The following is a 23,127-nucleotide window of genomic DNA, read 5'->3' on the forward strand; positions in this document are numbered from 1 at the left end:
ATCAACATCCAACCATCAAGCCTTAATGTATACAGGAATGCCAAATTCTTTGTTTGAATATGAAGTAATTCATGTGAATGTCTGTATGATAAAATCATGATTGTAAATAACCATAGCGCTGTCTGAAAAGTAATGTATTTTGGATAAATGTTGATTTTTTTTACATAACCAATAAGTTCCTGAGGCTAAATTACTGGTCATTTAGCTGATGCCTAATTTAGCAAATGCCATTAAGCTAACTTATTTTATTCAAAGTAACTTATAGTAGATGGACACTTTCCCAACACTCTTAAAGGGGTCATATGATGCTTTTTTAAAGATCATTATTTTGTGTATTTGGTGTAACAGAATATGTTGACATGCTTTAATGTTCAAAAAACACATTCTTTTTCAAATACTGTACATTATTGTAGGTCCTCTATGCCCCGCCTCTCTCAAACGCTTCGTTTTCTACAAAGTCCCTCCTTCCGACAAGCGCAGTCTGCTCTGATTGGCCAGCTGACCCAGTGCATTGTGATTGACCGAACACCACAAGCACTCGTCGGAAATGTAACGCCCCTTACCATAATCGCGAGCTTCATCTTTCAAAATAAATGTAAAGACAGAGCCCGAAAGGGGAACAGAGTTGCGTGACAGACACAGTGATGATTCAGTAACTGATTCAGAAGCACCAGATTGTCATAGCAAAGTCAGAATTACCTCCTCTCCTAGGTTCACGAAACGGTCGTCCATAAAATGCATTGCTGTTCTGTTGTAATACATCTTAAAGATTCCTAAATGCATCTGCTTTCGCCTAGAAACACACAGCGTCTCCCTGACATGGCTGCTTCAACACTAACTGCAGATACTGAAACCACGCCTTCTTTCTTTGCGTGCACATTTGGGCGGCATTATGCTAATATTTCCACATAGTGAGGTAGATATGTGGGGGCGTGTTAGAACGAGCCGTTTTAGGGGGGTGTGGCAGAGTCTTAACTTTGATAAAGAATATCTCTTTGGTTTTGAGACTTTAGTCTTCGCAACTTCAGGGATCTTATCTATGCACAATCAGCTTGTAACACTCCAAAGAGAAAGGGAAACGTGAAATCGCATCATATGACCCCTTTAAAAATAAAGCTTACAAAAGGGGGGTTTTGCAGCGATGCAATTTCCCCAAAAATGTTTCAGTGAAGGATTCTTAACTGGCATTCTTCCATGAAAAACCTTTAATATACATGTAATCTTTCCACTGGACATAAGGTTCTTTCAAATGGAAATGATTATTCAGATTATTAAAATGTTCCTTACACTAAGAAGAAAATGGTTCTTTTAAGAACTGTTCACAGAAATTTTCTTTGGGGAACCCAGAATGTTCCTTCTATATTGCATTGATACAAAAACCCTCTTTTGGCACTTTTAGTGTAGTGTGAAGAACATTATAATAATCTAAATAATCTTTTTCCAGAACCTTTTGCGCAATGCAAAGCTTCCATGGATGTTAAATGTTCTTCATGGAACCATAGAAGCCAATAAAGAACCTATATTTTTTAAGAGTATGCATCAAAAAGACTATTTGTGCGTTACATATGATAATAGGCCATAAAGGTCAACTCAGTACTGTAACTATTAGCCACCACCTCAAGCTTCAATCCTTTCTAATGGGATTTGGGAAACTTACAATATTCATGAGGGTCAGGAGGTACTTCTGGATGTGCTCTCTGCCGTGAAACATCACCACAGAGCAGTCCACTCCCAAGAGAACCTCGATGTTAAATATCTCATCTTCATAAGTCTCTCTGCGTGTTCGCGTGTTGCTCTTTATTTTCTTCTTAACATGGTGGGGTAAATACTCCAATCCAGCCTGAAGACCCAGAGGTGAACCTGCAAAAAATTCACAAAAATTATTTAATATAATTTAAAAAGGTCATGAGGAATCATGATAATCATAATAAAAAGTGTATGATATGACTCATTTAAACGTAACATCATGAAGAAGGGAAATTTAACTGAGACACTGAAACTAAATTGCCCATTGTATACTGTTCATACTGTAGATTAAGATTAAGAAAAAAAAATGTTTCAGCCCATTGCATAATTTGAAAATAGCTGTACAACGATAAACAAAAACAGTGGTAGTTTGTTTCTCATTTCATTCAGCAGATTCTCTCTCTTGTCACCTAATACACGGCACAAACACTCTCACAACTCCAAAAGCTTTCATGTTCAGACTGGGTGCCACTGAGGCATGTCTCTCAGGCTCTGCCTGTGCCAAAACTGCTCGAGCGAGGGACAGTGTGAGGTGAGAGAGAACTAAATAGATGACAGGCAGAAAAATGATACTGTACCAATTCAGTGATATCTTGCCTTTGACTTCCCTTATTAAAATGCTCAATTATCATATTTATTTACAATGGTATTTACATGGTACTTGGTATTGTGTCCAAAACATTCGTAAGTCACTGCAATGTGCTTGCTTCACAGACTTCAGTCTGTATGTTCTGAAAGAAATTTGATGTTTCTTCCCAAGGTGGTAAACCTTATGATTACAAATTTTATATGCCATTTGATGTTCCGATTTAATTTCTTAATTTATTCAGAAGTAATGAGATAATCCAGAAGGGTGATTTTACCAATCAGAGAAGTCGCTGTTACTATGGAAACCAGAATTCCAGCAAAATTGCTCAAAAGTGACCACCCACTCCTATCGAGCATTGTAAATGACATAACTGATTTTCCTGATACACTCTTAAAAATAAAGGTGCTTTAAAAAGTTCTTCACAGAGATGCCATAGAAGAACCATTTTTGGTTCCACAAAGAACCATTCAGTCAAAGGTTCTTTAAAGAACCATCTCTTTCTTACCTTTAGAACCTTCTTTCGTCACACAACTTGTGTATGTTTAATTATTTTGTAAAAAACTTAAAATATATGAAATTTTATACTGTATTCAATCACTGAAAGTTTTATATTGTACCGTTGTTTCAGATTCTGTTGCGTTATTTGCAAGCCATCTTAGGATGAGCACTTCAGTGTCTCATTTTGACCTCTAATCAGATACCCCCCTCCGCCCAATTTCTAAATAGCTCTCTTCAAATCATATGTCTCACTGTTGTGATTCACCCGAATGCTGGTTAGTTTTATTCAAGAACTTTTAAATGCTTAAAGACAAAATAAATTAGAAAAGCAGCCTTGATTCCTAACCATTATGCTACCAGCCCAACTTCTACAGTGATCCAACATTTTTGTGTTGCGTTAACCAATAAAAATATCCAACCTTTTTAGATGAAAACTAATTAAATGCATACAAGAAACAAACTTTTTTCCCCAGGATCAGCGATTCTGGATTTCCAGATCAATACTTACAGAATTGTTAATGTGCAGTTTAATTAGACTGTGAACACTGCTGGTGTAAAGTGTAATTCAAACAAATGCTCTTCTTCGGTTCCTTTCAGATTTTATTTCTCAAGTATAGCACTTGTAATATGTAAATATAGTCTGTGTGGTTCAGAATGGAGGGATCTTGATGAATGTTCCCAGTTCTGAAGAGGCAAAGCAGTGTACATCTTCTCATAAACTTCTCATTTATGTTTAATAATAAAATAGAATTTCATAAACATCTGGCTAGTTACTAAACAAGCACAGACACACAAAACAAAATGGGAAGTGAAACAAGTACACCATAAAAAAAGTAATGTTTACTGCCATGACATCAACAATCATTTATAAATGAAAATGCTGCAAAAGCTAGCAAAAGAAGAAAATCAGCAGAACAAACAAATATAAGAAATCCTAGACAAATTCACTAAAAACTAACATTTAGAGTAATCTTGCAATGTTTATTAGCTTGACAAAGTTGACAAATTTACATGAAAATGGGTCATGGGCTCTGTTTGTGCAATAGACATCTGCTCTCTCTGTTCATCACAATGTGTATTTAGAAGCACATTACACTAGAAATAAACTAGTGGAAAACCAAAGCTGGTCCTTTTCACTCATGCTGGAGTTTTCAGCATGGAGTCAAATTAGATTTTGGAAAACAAGAACTAGCATGTTAAGGTGACCTGTGAATGTGCGTCCAGTGCTGGAATGACACCAAGGACAGAGGCAATTAACAGGACATCAACACAAAAGGCCAGAGTCATGGAAAAGGTTAAGTATTGGCTTAGAATAAAAAATATTTTTAAAGGAGAATCAGCACTGACATCAGGAGTACCTAGTGTAGCTAAAAATGGTGGTATTACTAACTTAAATACATTTTCCAGCATTGCAACAACAGTTCAGCTATTTTCATAATTTTCAAAGTGTGTACTGTACCTTGTAGTAAGGAGCTACTTTATCAAATGATAAGTTTATTTGTTGAAGCAATAAGCAAACACTCACCTTAAACATCCTCACTTTCATATGTAGCTTTGGAAAGTCTGATTCATTCTAGTTCATGCTAAATGGTCTGCTTTCTCATATTTTTCCTATTCACATTTCTAGTGAATAGTTTGTTTAGATGGTTCATCTAAATGAACCGATTAGTCTGCTTTCTTATATTGATTCACAGATTCAAGATAATAGATTCTCCCCACACTGTCACAAAACTTGTATATGTTTGAATATTTTGCAAAAAAAAACCTTCAGATATATGTTTTTTTTATACTATATTCAGTCACTTAAAGTTTTTATTGTACCATTGTTTTAGATTCAATGGTCCGATTCTTGTTTAGATAGTTAATCTAAATGAACAGATTCACAACTCTTATCTACAGATTCCAATAACATACTCCTGACACTATCCAAAAACTTGTATATGATTGAATCTTTTGCAAAAAACTGTATTTTCTACTATATTCATTCACTTAAAATTCTATTTTGTACCATTGTTTCAGTTTTAATTGTGCGATTCGACTTTAGATTGTTCATCTAATTGAACAGATTCACAACTGATTCACAGATTCCAATACCTAGGCTAAATTTCTACTCAACTGTATCTTAGGCGTTTTTGTATTGCATTTAAAGGGGTCATTGGATGCCCATTTTCCACAAGTTGATATGATTCTTTAGGGTCTTAATGAAAAGTCTATAACATACTTTGGTTAAAATTTCTCAATGGTAGTGTAAAACAACACCCTTTTTACTCTGTCAAAAACAGCTCTTTTCACAGCAAGCCGTTTCAGTGTATTTCCCTTTAAATGCTAATGAGCTCTGCTATCCCCGCCCCTCTCCCTCCGTGGGGTGACGCACAGTTCTCTGAGAGACTGTAAACTTTAGTCGCATTCATCTTGAAACTTGCTAACTAGCACATTATTAGGAAATGCAATTTGCCAAATTTATGAAAAAAATAACTTATACTTGCTTCTTCTGGAGGTGAAGCTGAATCACAAATTATTTGTGCGAACATAGATGCATTTAGGCAGATTGCATTCCCCAACAAACGTACTCCACTGCATCTTCAGTGGATCAGATGTCGGGAGTAAATGATGACTGCTATGCTCATTATTACATCCAACAACAAAACACCTAAATCGCTCATTCTTTTCTACATCTGCTCCAACAACGAAACAATGGCAGATCGATGACAAACACTCAGGGCAGGTCTAAGGTAAGACGGCCGTGTCAATGAACAATCGTGGGAGGGACCTGGGTCTGTGTGACATCACACATCCCCGAATCTGAGAAGGGGATATTATTTATGTGGATTTTTAAAAAACCACTGGGTGGATTTTTATCATTATAGGGTGGTTGTGTACACACACTGCCAACACACATTTCAGTTCAAACAACATGTAAAAGTGAATTTTGCATCCAATGACCCCTTTAATATAAATGTACCTGTTCACATTTAATGCTGTCCCCATAACTGAAATTTATTCAAACCACTTATTATGTTTTTGCCAGAAAAATATGGATTAATACTGTTTAATTGATAAATTATTGGATTTTTTAACATTTATTTTATTTCTAAAAACATATGAGCCCTTATAATAACTAAAATATAGTACGCTATTTTTATTTGTAGATTAAGGTAAAACCATGAAGTGACAGTAAAGTAGCGCTACTACACTGTACATTGTTACAGTCAAGCGAGTATCACAATGTCAGCTGACACCCAATTGAATTCCACAGTCATCATATTTCAAGAGTAATAGCCTTGTGCCACTGTGTTTTTTTGCTATTGACTATAAATAGAAAGCTACAAACAAGCATCCTGTATTCTGGTTGCCATTCTGAGAGGCCACGTCTGCTCCTAGTTATCCCCTGACCTGAAGTCATAGACGTTTCAACTGTAGCTGGGGTTTCCAGTGCCGGTCTGCAAGGAGCAATGCTGATGTATAGAATATTGATGAAGGTCGGGCAGTCAGTAACTGTTGCCAATTATCATAATTCTTCGAATCAATGAGTGCTAGGCTTGTCAGTTCTGACATATCAAGCTCACAAGGGTTATTTGTATTCAGGAAACAGGAGCATCACGAAAAACTGCAAGGATAAAATGAAAACCGAATCTTTTAGAAGCTTTCAAGTAGAACCTTTGCTTTGAAAATGAAATCAAAGTCATTCGGATCTGTTAACAACTGGAGAAATCCTCTTTGAATATGTCAGTGGAAGCATGGCTTGACTATTTTTTTTTTTTTTATAAATATACTTTAGAAACACTGTTTAGTTTTTAAATTCCTGATGGTAAAGTTAATTTTGAATCAAATTAGATATGATTATTGCAAAACACAAAACTAATTTCCACACAAAACAAATACACAGCTTGGCTTTTAAATCAATGCTGGCAGATGTGACTGGAAAAATAATTGGAAAAAAATAAGACATGTTAAGTCAAAGTACATGAAACTGTAAGATACAAGACTTGAAATGCAAAACAAACAGGAAAATTCCTTAAATCCAAGCTGCACTGATTTCAATAAAGACACACAATGTCACATTGATGTCAAACCTGAAACATGTTTTACGTGGATAAAATAAAGACATGGTTATGAATGTAGCACGAATTTCAGTTGGCTATGAATGCAACATCTTGTTTCTGTATTGCAACCTCACTGATTGAAAAACTATGTTGCTTGCAGGATGAATGCAGGTCCATCTGCTTAGACAAGCAAAAGTATCCTCAATGAAGGAGTGACTCAGCATGGAGGAATATGAGCCCACACATACACACACTCTCATATACACAGAAACACTGATGCAGGAGTTGCACCGACCATTAGTTCTGCCACTAGTCAGTGTGTTGGGTCTGTGTTAACTAGTCGTGAATTGTGAGGGACCGACTAAAAATAAAGGCAGCTATATATTTTTATGTATAAACGGCAATTTATATTGATTATGTGTGAAACATAATCTGGAAAAGACTTACTTCCTATATAATGTTTACTTACATTTAGTAGAATTGTATTATATACATCTTAGATGTATAGTTTCTGAAGAGAAATGCAAAACTAAAGTTATCACAGAATAAAATATATTATTTCCAATCAGAATAAAACAGTAATAATATCAAATATGTTTATTTATTTATACATATTTTCTGTCATCTCTAAACACCCCCTTACAAAGTCCAATTTGCATAATGATTTTTAAAAAATTATATCAGACCCCATGAATTTTAGTGACACCCTGAATCACATGACTTCAGTTGTACTTATTCTATACCTGGTGACATTAAGTAAAAATTTCCTCTTTCTACAAACCATATCTCCTTGTATCCGGATGTTATTTTCTTTGTATTAATGAAATGGTCAAATATATATTTGGAATTACGTGATCGCATTTCACATTCTCTTCTCCATTATCAACAATAGTGCAACGATGTATGATGTATGATATAAAATTCGGTGAACAATGGTAAATATGAGTGTATATAAAAAGACAGCTGATTTCCCATCGGGCAAGTCAGTTAGAGATAATTCAGGATAATTGTGCCATTTCTCCCCAGTCACCTCAATGGCAAAAAGTATCTCAACTTATCTGAATTCACCCTACTTAAGGCGAACACTGAATTCAATTAGTGAACCACACATCTGAATGACTATACCCTGCTGGATGAAGGCCAATTTAGACTTTAGACACCATCAATTTCTAGGCCGGTTTCAGTTGGTTTGTTACAGTAAGTGCTGGATTAGTGTTGGTCTAGCTGTTGGACTACCATGGTCTTTGGTGAAACTAGCTGACCACTCACATCTGTTGGTGGTCACCAGCACCTGAAACATGTGAAGACAGTCAACTTAAAATGAGTAGTTGCCCAAGCACACAAGAACTGTGAAGCCTTGAAGTCTATCCAACGAAGATGTCAGCCAGCAACATTTTTGACCTCCTTTTTACAATCATCTCTCAGGATATCTTAATCACATCTTTACTTTGGCCATCAATCTTAAAACAAGAGCCAAGCGAACCCTGTAATCTGTTGGTTAATGTCTTATTCACCTAGGCATCATCAGTTAACACAGCATTGTTGAGTTAGCTCATCTCACAGAGCCAGAATTCTAAGACACGGAAAGATCAGTCTTCATTAGCTCTCCAGACGAAATGCCGCAGGCGTCCTTCTTAAGACACTGTCTTTACTTGCACTGCTGCAAAGGTGGTCCAGCACAAATGGAGATATTTGCAGCACAGGAGGAAGCTGAACACTCCTCCTTAATGTCAGAGCAGGCCAACAGCTATTAGTCAATGGAACAACCAGAATGTTGTTGTTTCAGGGATGGGAAAAACGTTAAATGAAAAACACATGCATTCACACATTTTCTACAGCCATGAACACACACATATAGCCACACGCATAAATCTATGCGATCTCTGATGGCTAGCTGGAGGCATTATGGCACATTTGGTATGCTGCGGTGTGATATGTGTGGGCTGAAATGTCAGGGTGACTGAGGTGAAGAGAAACTAACAAAAGTGCAGAAACGACACTCTTCTCAAATGAAGTGACCAACCAGGAAAGAAAATCAGGCTCAGATTTTCCCACATTCATATGTGAGGTCATGTCCAATTATAATTGTTATGAAACGTACTGCTTTCAATATACGGATTTCCATCCACATATTTTGCACATTTGCAGAATAATGATGGATGGAAAAGATTCTTATAAAATACTTATGTTATTTTATTATATATATAAAATACATGTTTCCAAATTAGCATAAAAACATATACACTTGCTTGTTGTGGACAATTTAGTTTATATTCTATAAGTATTTCGGGACCCATCGGGTTCGGGTTAATGTTTAATTAATAGCTTCAGGTTCGGGTCGGGCTCGGGTTTATAGCTAAACTAAAACTATATGCAGTAGGCTACGCTGCTTTCATAGACGCACGGACAAACACACATTATTGCACACAACAACGACAACAAAGCACTGAAACTTTTATTAGTAAAATAGCTTTGACAGGCTACTGACTCGCAATGTTATATTTATCTGCAATGAGGGAGTAAAATCGCTGTTTTTGAAGTAACGAAGCCTCATTGCTTGTAGAGAGAGACACGCAGACGCAGGTTCACACACGCAACTTTCAGCCCCCTCTCTCTTGCTCTCTCTCTCTCTCTCTCGTTAATTCAAATAAATGATATAATTAATTAACTCAAATAAATGCAATCTTACCGCACTGCATCTCTGTGTCTGATTTAAAGCAGGCCGAACGCTAACGAACCTTAAAGGGTTAGTTCACCAAAAAATTAAAATTAGCCCATAAATTACTCACCCTCAAGTCATCCTAGGTGTATATGACTTTCTTCTTTCAGACGAATACAGTCGGAGTTATATAAAAAATTGTCTTAGATCTTTCAAGCTGTTTCATGGTACTCAGCGGGTGTTGCATGCATCAGTTCAAATGCACTTAATTAAAATGTGCCCATCCATAAAAAAAAGTGTCTCACACGGCTCTGGGGGGTGAACAAAGGCCTTCGGTAACGAATCGATGCGTTTTTGTAAGAAAAATATCCATATTCAAAACGTAATAATCACTTTAATCTAGCTTGCGCTCACTGTTGTACACTGGAAGCAGTTCTGGGCATATGACGTATGGAGGTCGACTTTGCGCATGCGCCGCTCAGAAGTGACGCACGCAGAAGCGCAGGGGAGCGATCAAAACAAAACAACGGTTACTAATTAGAAGTACAAAACGAGGATTTGTAAAGAAGAATGTCGCAGGATTTCGATATAAGCCAAGAGGAGACTGGTTTTCCTTTGCTAAAGTAAGGAAACTCCTTTGCTCCTGTTAACAAACGTTGGTTTTCACGAGACTCACTGGCGCATGCGCATCACTGACCTCCTACGTCATCTGCCCGGAACTGCTTCCAGTGTACAACAATGAGCGCAGGCTAGATTAAAGTGATTATTACGTTTTGAATATGGATATTTTTCTTACAAAAACGCATCGATTCGCTACAGAAGGCCTTTTTTCACCCCCCCTGGAGCCGTGTGAGACACTTTTTGTTATGGATGGGCGCATTTTATTTAAATGCTTTTGGACTGATGCATGCAATACCTGCTGCGTGCCATGAAACAGCTTGAAAGATCAAAGACAATTTTTAATATAACTCAGACTGGATTTGTCTGAAAGAAGAAAGTCATATACACCTAGGATTGAGGGTGAGCAATTTATGGGCTAATTTAAATTTTTTGGTTTACTAACCCTTTAACTGACGAAAATTGCCATAATTTGCACGATGGAAGAATTATCGTCTTGTCGTATACAACCATTAAAAAACTCTGCAGAATTGATTTGACCGCTGCACCTGATGTTCATAAACTTTCATAACTGGTAAGTGTTTTTTCTTTTGCCTTGTGAACTGGCCGAGACTGAGAGACCATTTTGAAGGCTCAGGAAACCTTTGCAGCTGTTTTGAGTTGATTAGCTGATTGGCATGTCACCATATTCTAATTTGTTGAGATAGTGAATTGGTGGGTTTTTGTTAAATGTGAGCCAAAATCATCACAAGTAAAAGAACCAAAGACTTAAACTACTTCAGTCTGTGTGCATTGAATTTATTTAATACACGAGTTTCACAATTTGAGTTGAATTACTGAAATAAATGAACTTTTCCATGACATTCTAATTTATTGAGATGCACCTGTATTTGTTTACTGACCATTGCATGCAATCGTGAAATACAGCATTTTTTAAAATTGGCTATTCGTTGTGGGAAAAAAAAAGATTTTAGGTTCGGGTCGGGTTCGGGCTCTAAATTTAACTGTGCCGCTCGAGTCAGATCGGGTCGGGTCAGACAATCTCGGGTACAGGCCGGTTTGGGCTTCAGTTTAAAGTCCATGCAGACCTCTAGCGCAAATGCAGACCTCCCTGGTGGTTGATGTAAGGGGCCACCGCTGTGTTGTCAGTGCGCACCAACACATGGTGATCTCTCAGGTCTGGGAAAACGTGTTTCAATGCTAGAAACATGGCCAGCATCTCCAGGCAGTTGATGTGCCACGTGAGATGGCGGCTGCTCCACAGACTGTGGGCCGAGCGGCCACTCATGACCGCTCCCCAACCAGTGAGGGACGCATCCATCGTTAGCGTTACGCGGCAACAAGGAGCTCCCAGCACCGGGCTCTGAGACAAGAACCAAGGCTTCCTCCACATGTCTAAGGCACAAAGGCATCACCGTGTGACCTTGAGCATGTGGAGCGGATTTCACCTTTGGGAAAACCCCTTTGTCTTGAGCCACCACTGTAGGGGTCTCATGTACAGCAGGCCAAAAGGTATCACGTTGGACCCTGCCATCAGACCCAGCAGTTTTTGAAACTGCTTGACAGTGAGTGACCGGCCTTCATTCACTCTCGCGACTGCAATGAGGATCGACTCGATCTGAGCAGGAGACAGACGTGCCTGCATCGTGGTGGAATCCCACACCACGCCCAGATAAGTGGTTCTCTGTACTGGAGAAACTACACACTTTTCTTGGCGTTTAGTCTTAACCCCAGTTATCTCATATGGGCGAGAACAACACCTCGATGTTGAACTGCCATCTGCTCTGATTGAGTTAATATCAACCAATTGTCGATATAGTTCAGTATGCGGATGCCCTGGAGTCACAGTGGAGCCAAAGCAGCATCCACACACTTGGTGAAAGTGCGGGGTGAGAGTGCAAGGCCGAATGGAAGAACCCAATATTGGTAAGCTTTGCCCTCAAAAGCAAACCTCAGGAACTTCCTGTGTTGAGGAAGGATGGAGATATGGAAGTATGCGTCTTTTAGGTCTATCATGACAAACCAGTCCTCGGACCTGATCTGAGACACGATCTGTTTGAGTGTGAGCATCCTGAACTTCAGTCTCATGACTGAGCAGTCCAACTGATGTAGATCTAAAATCGCCCCCCCCCCCCCCCCCCCCTCATCCACACACTTGGTGAAAGTGCGGGGTGAGAGTGCAAGGCCGAATGGAAGAACCCAATATTGGTAAGCTTTGCCCTCTGCTCGGGGCCCACCAGAGTGGGAAGAACCCCGCAGAAACGAGGCGGTGGAGAACCAAACGGGATTCTGTAGCCTCTCTCTACAGTGTGCAGGACCCATTGAGACACATTTGGCAGAAGCTTCCACGCTGACAAATAGTCTACTCTCGAGACTGACCTCTGGTGTAATCAGAGTGGCTAGTTGCTCTAGAGACCTCCTTGGAGGTAGCAAGCCCCCCAGCACCGCTACATTTCCGGGCGGATATTGAGAGTCGCGCTCACTGGAGACAGCTGTGCCCTGAAACACCGGGGGTGGCAGGGTTGACAGACCGATCTCCTTAGGGCACTGAGGAGAGACAGGCACCGTATGATGAGGTGTACACTGCTCTTCCCCAGAGGGGCCTTCCCTCAGAAGTCCTGAGCCCATAGCGTCAGGACTTCTTGGCCGAGGTCTTCTTAGTCAGAAGGACGGTCCGCAGATCCGGCCTTGACTTAGAAGAAACCCGACCTAGAGCAACGGTCTGTTTTTGGGTCTCCTGGTATGAGGAGCAGGCACACAGGTACAAGAGCTATAGAGCTTCGAGGGAGGAACCGCTGAAATGTCGCCGCTTGTTTACGGGCCTCCTGAAACCTGTCGATGACCGAGTTGACGGCGTCGCCGAACAGGCCAGAAGGCGCAAGCGGGGCGACCAAGAGGAAGACCCTGTCTTTCTTCTTCATATCAGACAGGGTCAACCACAGGTGTCTCTCCGCCGCCACCAATGCTGCCATAGACCTGCCGATGGAGCGGGCGGTCTCTTTGGTGGCACGGAGAGACAAATCAGCGGTCCGTCTGAGTTCGGTGATATCGTCAGACTTTACTTCCTCACCCTCATCTAGCTCTTTCAGCAGGTCGGCTTGGTATGCTTGTAACACCGCCACGGTGTGCAAGCAAGCACCAGCCTGACCTGCTGCCGTGTACCCTTTGCCCATCAGCGCTGAGGTGGTCCACAAAGGCTTGGAGGGCAGTACTGGAGCCTTCAGGGACGATGCCGTGCTAAGAGACAGATAGCTCGCAAGCGTCTGTTCAACCCGAGGCATCACCCTGTAGCCGTAATCATTCAGCCCCACCACATTGGCACAGTGACTGGAGGCGGAACAGAAGATACGGGCTGAAAACAGTCTAGCCCACGATCTCGACACCTCAGTGGAAGGCCCCAGCGTGGAGGTAGCGGCTTACTACGCAAAAAGTGTTCATCTAATTTGCTCTTTGGCAGTTCAGCCTGTTTCTCGGCGGGCCAATCGATGTTCAACTTGGCCACGGCAAGAGTAACTACCTCCAATAGCTCCTCATACTGGGAGTACTGAGGGGCCGAGTCCTCATCGATGCCCTCCATGTCAACCTCGGAGGAGGAAGACAGGCGGAGCATCAAGCCCTCTCCCCAGGTGGAAGAAAACGCAGAGCAGGCTTCCGATCCCAGAGAGCGGGCAGTGGATCAGTTGGGTGAGGAAGAAGAAAGGGACTCGCCCATCTCCATTCCCTCCACCAGATCCATTTGCAATCCCCACGAGCGCAACTGCCACTCTGCCTTGGCAGAAGCGGGGGCCAGCACCGCGAGGAATGCTGCTGAAGGCTCCCTCCTCAAAGAGAGCCTTCTGGTAGCAAAGCGTACACAGTGACAAACACTTGCAATGCGGACAGTCAGCTCCCTTGAGAGCTGACTCTGCATGCTTTGCTCCCAAGCAGACAACACACAGACTGTGTGTATCCCCACCCATAATGTAGCGCGGGCAGGGAGGAACACACAGCCTATAATGCTGTCCGCTCTTGCCCTTGTGTTTGTCCTTAGCCTTTGGCATTGTGCTTGTGACTGATAGTAGACAAACAATAGTAAATAAGGCTGACAAACACGGAGTACTGACACAAACACAGAGCGCTTGCTGAATGACAGAAAGCTGCCGCTGTATCCACCGCACAAGCTTTTAAGTTTCCTGGTCGCTCACCCCGCCCATCCATTGGACTGATTACACACGTGATTCAGAGTGTGGTCACGCTGAAGGCGTTCCCAAAGCGTTTCGAAGCAGCTCGAGTTCCTGAAGGGGAACCCTGGCTTCACCTGCATTATTCTGATAGGTCAGTGAACAAAATGCCAAAAGCCATGTTTGAAGAGAAAGCGCAAAGTATTGATGATTCAGTATTGTGAAGGCTAGTCCTCTCTCTCAGGTTACCATAACAAGAAGTCCTTTCATGATTGTGTAAGTGAACAGAATGTCCTATAATGTCCAAAGTCATATAAATCTTTGATATACAAGCACACGTCCAAAAAGTACAATGAAATCCCTTGATAGCATTCCTTGTAGCATGTTAGCATGTCCTGACATTCATCATTATAGAGTCAATACAGATCTAGAAGTCTTCGTCAAGGTCAACTTTTGCCAATAGATGTGCATGGTAATTCAAAAAACAACTCTCTTACATAGTTATCTAAACCAAATATACTACAAAGAAAGTATATAAACAGAGCAGAGGAGTTTTTCCAGCATGTTTGATTATGAAACCTAATTTTGCAGGCCATTTTCCAGGAAAAAACCTCTCACCCTTCTCTCCTCCCACTACTTTTGCCGTAATTCTCAATGTTGTATGCTTCATGTCTGCCAAGTAGAACTTAAACTCTCATCAAGCTTTGCCACGTAGTCACTGGCTGTCTGAGTCCAGCATGTCTCTGCTGGAATTCACTGAGAGCTGCAGCTTCTCATATGCACACACGCACTCCAGCTGATGTCGCCAAAGACCTGCTCGCTCAAAAACATTGAGATTCACTTACAGATATATTGTCCTGTTATTTTTAGTACCAGCTTAGGCATACCTGCACTTCCACAATGCAATACAACATCAAGCCTACTGCCACATGTGTAACCTTTCCACTCAAGTAAAAGCTGAATATTGCTGATAAACAGACACACCATACAAGGGATATGACTGATTTATGGTTTTAATTTGATGTCTAAGAAAAAAAGAAAAGCACCAATTGCTGTTGAAACAATTGCCTGAAGATGTAGGAGAAAATGCTTATAAAAGCAGCTCAGTCTTTATACTGACCATACACATTTCACTTTTATATTCTGGTTTACTCTTAATTTGAACCACAATTAAAAAATAATGCTTTAATTCCTATATTTACACCACTACATAGTCTAAATTGAATGGGAATTGTCGTTCCAGACAGTGTGTGTCAAGACAACAATCGCACATCCTGTTTTGTCTTGGTTGCGCAAAATGACCTTGAGGCAATTTTGGTCTAAAATTTCATAGTCAGTATATGATTAATGTTTTCCTTACTGTTTTAATTCTTGTATAAGTAAGGGATAATGCACAGCTAACTGTGCATTAAACCATTTTAATGCACGATGTGGAGGCCAAGAACCACCCGACGGTCATTTGCCAGCATCAACAAATTAAAGCTGTTAATGATGTTTGCAGTTCAATATTTGACCGGAAGGGTAAACATGACTGTTATTTTTGTCAGTTACGGCTCGTTAGCGCTAGCATTTTGCCCGCTTCAAATCAGACAAAGAGATGAAATAGTGCAGTAAGATCACATTTGTTTGAATTTAATTATAGATGGAGAGATAATTACCAGCTTGTTGCTGATGAATATAATGTAGCAATCTAGTATCTTGGCTATTTTATTAATAAAAGTCACAGGGCAGTGCTGACAACAAGTTTCTGTGTGTATGCAGCGCAATCTGCAATCTCCGACCTCTCTCTCTCTCTCTGTGTGTGTGTGTGTGTGCGTGTGTGAGTGTATTTGTGTGCATCAGTTAAAGCAGCACATTTATATAAACAGCGATTAAACTGACTTGGAACTACCTGTGCATTAAACGTTTTTAATTCATACCTGCCAGCCAATCAGAATCGAGTATTCAGACAGATCATGGTATAAGTACATTTATCTTGTGTTTATAAAATTTTGGAAACACAGATTTTCATTATTGCAAGCAAAGTACTGTACACTCCTGTTCAAAAGCCCAAAGTCAAGTTGAGAGACATTTATGCATAATGATACAAAAGATGTTTAGTTCAAATAAATGTTGTTCTTTTGAACTTTCCCTTCATATAGAATGTAAAAAAAAAAAATTTGCAAAAAATATTAAGCAGCACAAATGTTTTCAACACTGACAATTAATAAGAAATGTTTAGTAATAGCTTCTGAAAATTCAGCTTGGCCCTCACAGGAATAAAATATATTCTGAAATATATTCAAATATACAGTATATACAATAGAAGTACTGCAACAATATTTGCAGAAAATTTTAATAACTGCAGCTTTGGTTAAAAAATATTCAGCCAATAATGAGAAAAAGTAAGGCAAAAGAAACTTAACATATTAGTTCCAAAAAAAAAGAAAGAAAAAAAGAAAGAAAAATAAAGAATTATGCCTGTTTAACACCAAGTATGATACCTATGATGGTATTTATAACCACACAACAGCCATAACAATAATGATACAAAGAAACAATATCATTGGGAACAGTTTTGTTTCTGTCGATAACAAAAAATTCATCCGATTTTAAAAATACGCAATGCGAGAGTATAACTGCAGAGCACACTTCCGGTGTAAATGTTAATATATTTATAGTTTTCACTCTTGGTGTGAACAGGCCTTTACGTTTTATGATGCATAAAGCAAGATTGCAACATCACCTTAAAAAGTAAAGTAAGAGTAAATTGCTTTTACTTTTAAAAGTAGCATTGCCCAACACTGGTATTGATTACAGTGATAATCCTAAAGTCCTTTTAAAAGGATCAGCAATCATTTTTGTATTTCTGTCAAATAGGGTTTGACAGTACTGCAGTTAAGCAATTCATGCAGCCCTCTAAAACAACCAGGCTGTGAAGAAAAATGAAAACGCGAATGGACTGTGACGCATGTCAAGCCTCTCCATATCCCCCGGCTGAACTCGACCGTTCAAACTCAAAGTGACATGTGAATCGTTTATGACTTTATCCAGTCACTCTGCTGCTCCTCTCCTCACACGTCTCACACGGGATGCTGAGAGAGACAGAGCTGGGGGGTGAAGGGGGATGAACAGCCTGAGCAATGACTCGGCCCTGGAGAACTTTCCTCACTTTATCTACGTATCCTGCTTCAGGTCCATTTAGTAAGGAACAGTTCACCAAAAAAACGAAAAATTCTGTCATTATTCACCCGAATTTTTGAATAAACTATTTCTTTAACACTACAAGACATGGCTTTTAGATTTTATAGACACTGAAGTTTTCTGTCAGCTGGTTTGTACAAAATAAATATGGTTTGTATTTTATTTTATTTTATATTTTATTTTATTGTAGTATTTTACTTTATTTGAATGAAATCAGTAATTATTTTAAAACATTAAAATCAATAATATTCTGGCATGCATTAATAATAATAACAATAATTTGTAGAGTATTCTGTACAATTCAATATACACAGTGTACTCATAATTTGATTTTGATTTTATATTTATTAATTTGTTTATAATAATAATAATTCTTTTTTTTATATATATTTTTTGGCGCTTTTGCCTTTTATTTGAATAAATAAATTTTCCCACAGGGAAAATGTAGAAGCAAGCAAATCTAATTTGAAATTTGAATCAAATCTGAACTACTCGCCCGACCTGGCAAGCAGAAAAACCCTTACTGCTGAGTGATGCTAACTTACCCATTAAGCCTCCCTTGGCTTAGAAAGACCAGACCAGACCAGCACCAAACCTGCATAAACCAGCACTGAGCAGTCTAGAAATGTGTGTTGATTCAGTGACAAGAAACTGAACCTCAGCATCTCTCTCTAGTCATCAGTATACATGTTCAGGACTCGCGTCAGCACTCCATGACGAGCTGATGTCAAAAAGGGGATCTGACCTCTGGGGTGAAAGTCAGCGGGTTGATTGACAACCGGCTTCTTGATGTCAGAGGAGCGGTAGACGATGTGATGACGCCCGGGTCCTCCTTCCTCCTCTCCTGTCATGTCGCCTCCTCTCTCCAGTGGCTCGATAAAAATCTCCTCTTGACCTGCACGGATCATCCCCGCCTGTCAAGTCCAAAAGAGAGAAAGAGAAGTAGAGATTAGGTTTTTCAAAGGCAGGTACAGCACAAAGCTTGCACATCAAGTCCATTAAGCGAATTAGCTATAAGGGCTATTTCTGTAAGCCTGCTATATCATGTTTTCATCAGCTTTGGAAGAAACCCTCGGGCAACCTGATCTCTGAATCGATCCATCCTCTTTCTAACTCATGTGTTCGGGCCCGACCATCTCTAAAACTCTGTGACATTGCCTGTCATAAGCATAAACAAACGCTCGCTAATGTTTCCAAACATTTTTAGGGAGCAAACATGAGATCGTCTTGTTTATGCAGTTTAAAGACGACGGTGAGAAACTAGTCTATGAGGGCAAAGAGGGAAATCCAAACCACGAGCGAAGATCAATACGAATCTCTCTGCCAGAGTGAACAAACTCACTGACAGATACACTTGACAGCTCATGTTCCGTTCTCGCCGTGTCTCGTTGAGATTCGTTGGCTTTGAGTGACGGTCCATGTCCACTGCCAGGGGTGCTGTGAACGGAACGAGAGCAACAGAGAGAGCGTCTACAAGGCTTTATACACACGGGGCTAATCGATTGTAGGACACATCGCAGTCCCTACGACTTATTGGTTATTCCCTGCCAGAACGCAGGGTCTTTTCCTTTTGCTTCCATAGCAAATTAGACAGCCGAAAGGAGAGTGCCAATCGATGGCAAGGTTAGACCTCTTCTCTGATGTGGTGGAATATCAAATGTGAACTTCAAACAGGGCCGTTAAAGTCACGCCGGAGCCCCCTCAGTCATCAAAAAATTGAAGCTCGGCAGAGCGCAGGCCGCTGAGCTAGTCGTTTAGCTTGGTCTCCCAGGAAATATTACACAGCGAGCGATCCCGCCACCTCCCTCGCTCCCTCCTGCTTCCCCCGAGGGTTCATTAGGAAGGAAATGCCCACGCGCTGCATAAATCGACACCACTGCATGAAGGGCTGCCGTCACACGTGGACAACACGGACTGAAAGTGCTGATGTAAAAACAAAACAGACTAACGTTTACTTTTGTCCTCTCCCAAAATCCACTCTGTGTCATCTCTATTGCAAACGAAAATGACAGTGTCACCAGAGATCAAATATGCTTTTACTTTCTTAATGACCTGAATGGGTCTACCAGACATCCTACATCTGGGAAAAAGTGAGTGATTAATAGGATAATGCACCTCTGCATGATGTAACAGGCTTCTTACGTTATACACTCTGCAAAGTAAGTATTTTTGCTCTGTTTACCAGTGAAAAATCTTTAAAAACAGTATCAATTTACTTGAGAAGCAAAATTGCACCGGATATTAAGATTAAGGACACACACACACACAAACACATATTGGTCTTCAAGTTTTATGAGGACATAGGCATAGGATGGTTTTTATACTGTACAAACTGTATTGTCTATCCCCTTACCCTAACCTCACACAAAACTTTCTGCAGTTTTAGATTTTCAGAAAACTTGATTTATAAGCTGTTTTCTTTATGGGGATAAAAAATGTCTCCACAAGGACAAAATTTACTTGTATTACTATACTTATGGGGAAATTTGGTCCCCATATCATAGGTAATACCAAGTATACACACACACACACACACACACACACAACTGTTCAAAGGTTTGGGGTTGGCAATTTTTTTAATGCTTTTAAAAGAAGAAAAACAGGATTATTGTCAAATAATATTATTTACATATAAATAATATAACTTATTCCTTAAAATGTCATTTCTACATATTTCAGGTTTTCAAGTTGTGGTAAAAGAAAAAAAAGTTCAAATATTAGTTTATATTGTAAATCAAATTGCTTTAGTAAAGCATACTGGAATATCAGTCAAACCTCAAACATTTCTATCTAAAATATTTTTAAATCTGTCTGGGATGTTTGTCCACTCACTTGAATAACATCAAACATTAAAATAGTTTGTAATTTTTGTGATAAAATTAAATGATCAAGACTGCAAAACTGCCCTACAAAGGCAGATCTTTTCAAACACTGAACAGTACTGACAAGATCATTTTTAAAGTAACATTTTGATAAGCTGCTGAATGACAGCCTGTGACTGTGGTATAATTTACACTAACCTAAAAAAATACAGTCATTCACGTCGGTCAGATTAGGTCGTTCCTTTTAAAGTGTGTTAAAGTGAAACCTGAGCACTTTTGAAGTACAGACTAACTCGGATTCCTGTTCAGAGACTGGGAACAAAACATTGTTTTCAATGATATTTTACCGAAAACACATTTTCATGATTTATGCAAGGAACTGAGACTGAGTGACTACTTGGAAAAACTAGTCAGCTGGAGTTTTACTGGACAATCGAACGCCTGCATTTCATCCAACTAATTCTTTCCATTTGGAGTCCTTTGGGACATCGCCAGATCCCATAATCTGAAATGGAACCCATCATCAAAATCAAAGCTCCTTTCCTCATGGAAAAACTATGGCTAATGCCTGTCTTTTGGCCCTTTCAAGCACACACAGTTAGGCTCTAATAGCCTCGTATGAACAATCTATATTAAAATGTTCTGTTTTGTTACAGTCGAAGCACAGAAACACAGCACAAAACCTCCAACAGAACAAGCCGGGTCAGCTGCACCATCCAACTTCATCCAAGACCTCCATATCAGAGAGATTGTGGTTAGGCAGACTTCAGCTGATCTGAAGTGTCACTATCTGCCAAAATATCCAAGGGAGAGTTCATGAGCAGATTCAGATGCATTATCTGTGTTTGTGTGCGCTTGAATGTGTGGAAACCGGCCAACCTCCCTGTCTAATAAGAAATCCACAACCCTCTGTGGTCACTCTATATGTGTGTGATTGCTCATAAAGCTGATATTTGTTTGATTCTGACAGCTACAAAACAATGAGAACTGTATCTATTCAATTGCCACTACCGCTTCAAGTTTTCTTGGCTCCAGGTGGCCAGTTTGGTTCTAACATAACTTTTCTTGTTGTCAAATTTAACAGAAATTGATAGCCAAGATGCAAGGTATTTTTTTCAATGTCCCGCCGCCTAGCAAATTACTGTCTCCACTTCAAAGAATGAGAAATATTTTTCATTTACACCCAATCCACACCTAGGAGAAAATACAATCAGTGTCAATTTAGAAGTTCCCATTTGAACTGAAGTATCACAGTGTGGAAAAAAAACATAAACATCATGACATATAAGACAAAAGCTCTACTCCGAACTTATCAAGCTGCCTTGCGCCCTACAACTTGTGTAAAAGACGCATATTTTAGCATACTTCTAAAAAAAAGAGTACTTATTATGGAAATGGACACGTAATGCATGCTAATTTCAACTTTTTTTGTACATAATTAAGACTTAAATACCTCTTACATGTAAATTTATAATTACTTCTGATATCTCTAAAATATGGTTATAGTCAGGGCTGGATTGGTAATCGGGCATACCGGGCATTTTCCCGGTGGGCCGACACACTTAAGGGGCCGACAGAATGGTTTTTGTTTTTTTTGCCGAAGACCATCACGCAGGGACAGCGAGCAGCCAGTGGCCCATTGGTTTGTCTCCTGTATTGACAGAGTAAAACATCCAATCAGAATGAGTATATATATATTTTTTTTTCTTTTTTCATTATCTTCAATCACAATGCGTTATAGATGGAGCATATTCTGCTCCGCCGATATAAAGATCGCATCACCTCAACTTCTTCCTCGTCGGCATTTCCCACGTTTTCACAGCAGATTTATCAAGAACAGGCTTGCTCTGCGGTGAGTGATGCGGGCCAAAGAGCAAGGCAGGAGGAGAAGAAGACACTACATACACTACCAGTCGAAATTTTTTGAGCAGTAAGAAAGATCCAATAGAAAAATCTAAAGATCAGCATTTATCTGAAATAAAAAGCTTTTGTAACATTATACATATACCATTAAAATGCTTGGAGTCAGTATTTTTTTATTTTTTGGGGGGGAATGATAGAAATTAATACTTTTATTTAGCAAGGATGCTTTAAATTGATCAAAAGTGACGATAAAGACGTATAATGTTACAAAAAAATTATATTTCAGATATATGCTGTTCTTCTGAACTTTATATTCATCAAAGAAACCTGAAAGCATTCTATTCAGCTGTTTTCAACATAATAATAAATTATTTTTGAGCAGCAAATCAGAATATTAGAATGATTTCTGACAGACCACGTGACTGGAGTAATGATGCTAAAAATATAGCTTTGAAATCAGGAATAAATTACATTTTTAAATATTTTAAATAGTAAAAAATATTTCAAAATGTTACTGTTTTTGCTGTATTTTGGATCAAATAAATGCAGGCTTGGCGAGCAGAAGAGAATTCTTTAAAAACATCTTACTGTTCAAAAACTTTTGACTGGTAGTGTATGTTAGCTTATAGTTTTAAGTTATTTAGAAGATAGTAATATTAATTAGGTGAGTCTGAGACGATTATTTGACAGTGATTTCACATTTCTTGTTTGTATGAAGGCTAAATACAAATAAAAGGTGAACATTAATTTATTTGTGCTGCTTTTTTTTCTTCTAAAATATATGGTTTTATATGAGGTGTCATAGACTTGGCAAATTCATTTTTCATATGTTTGTATGCACAGACATCTGTTGTGGGCATTCTTGGCAGTTTTTATGAGGCTTTTATAATAGTGTTCATATCGATATCGGAATTATATCGTATCGACCGAAATTAAGAAATATATC

The 23,127-nt window shown here is 39.3% G+C and overlaps 1 protein-coding gene across 1 annotated transcript in view; it reads right to left on the bottom strand.

The window, feature by feature from the left end:
- Nucleotides 1-23,127, bottom strand: part of LOC107590100 (A disintegrin and metalloproteinase with thrombospondin motifs 2-like) — a 77,357-nt gene that overhangs the window by 25,787 nt on the left and 28,443 nt on the right. Inside the window, exons 3-4 of the mRNA XM_016278715.1 lie at nucleotides 18,242-18,410; nucleotides 1,658-1,860 (exon numbers count right to left, since the gene is read on the bottom strand). Of these exons, the coding sequence (XP_016134201.1) occupies nucleotides 1,658-1,860; nucleotides 18,242-18,410 (372 nt within the window). The remainder of the gene's footprint in view (nucleotides 1-1,657; nucleotides 1,861-18,241; nucleotides 18,411-23,127) is intronic.

Source organism: Sinocyclocheilus grahami, unplaced genomic scaffold (genome assembly GCF_001515645.1).
Source record: "Sinocyclocheilus grahami isolate Dianchi unplaced genomic scaffold, SAMN03320097.WGS_v1.1 scaffold124.1, whole genome shotgun sequence".
NCBI lineage: Eukaryota > Metazoa > Chordata > Actinopteri > Cypriniformes > Cyprinidae > Sinocyclocheilus > Sinocyclocheilus grahami.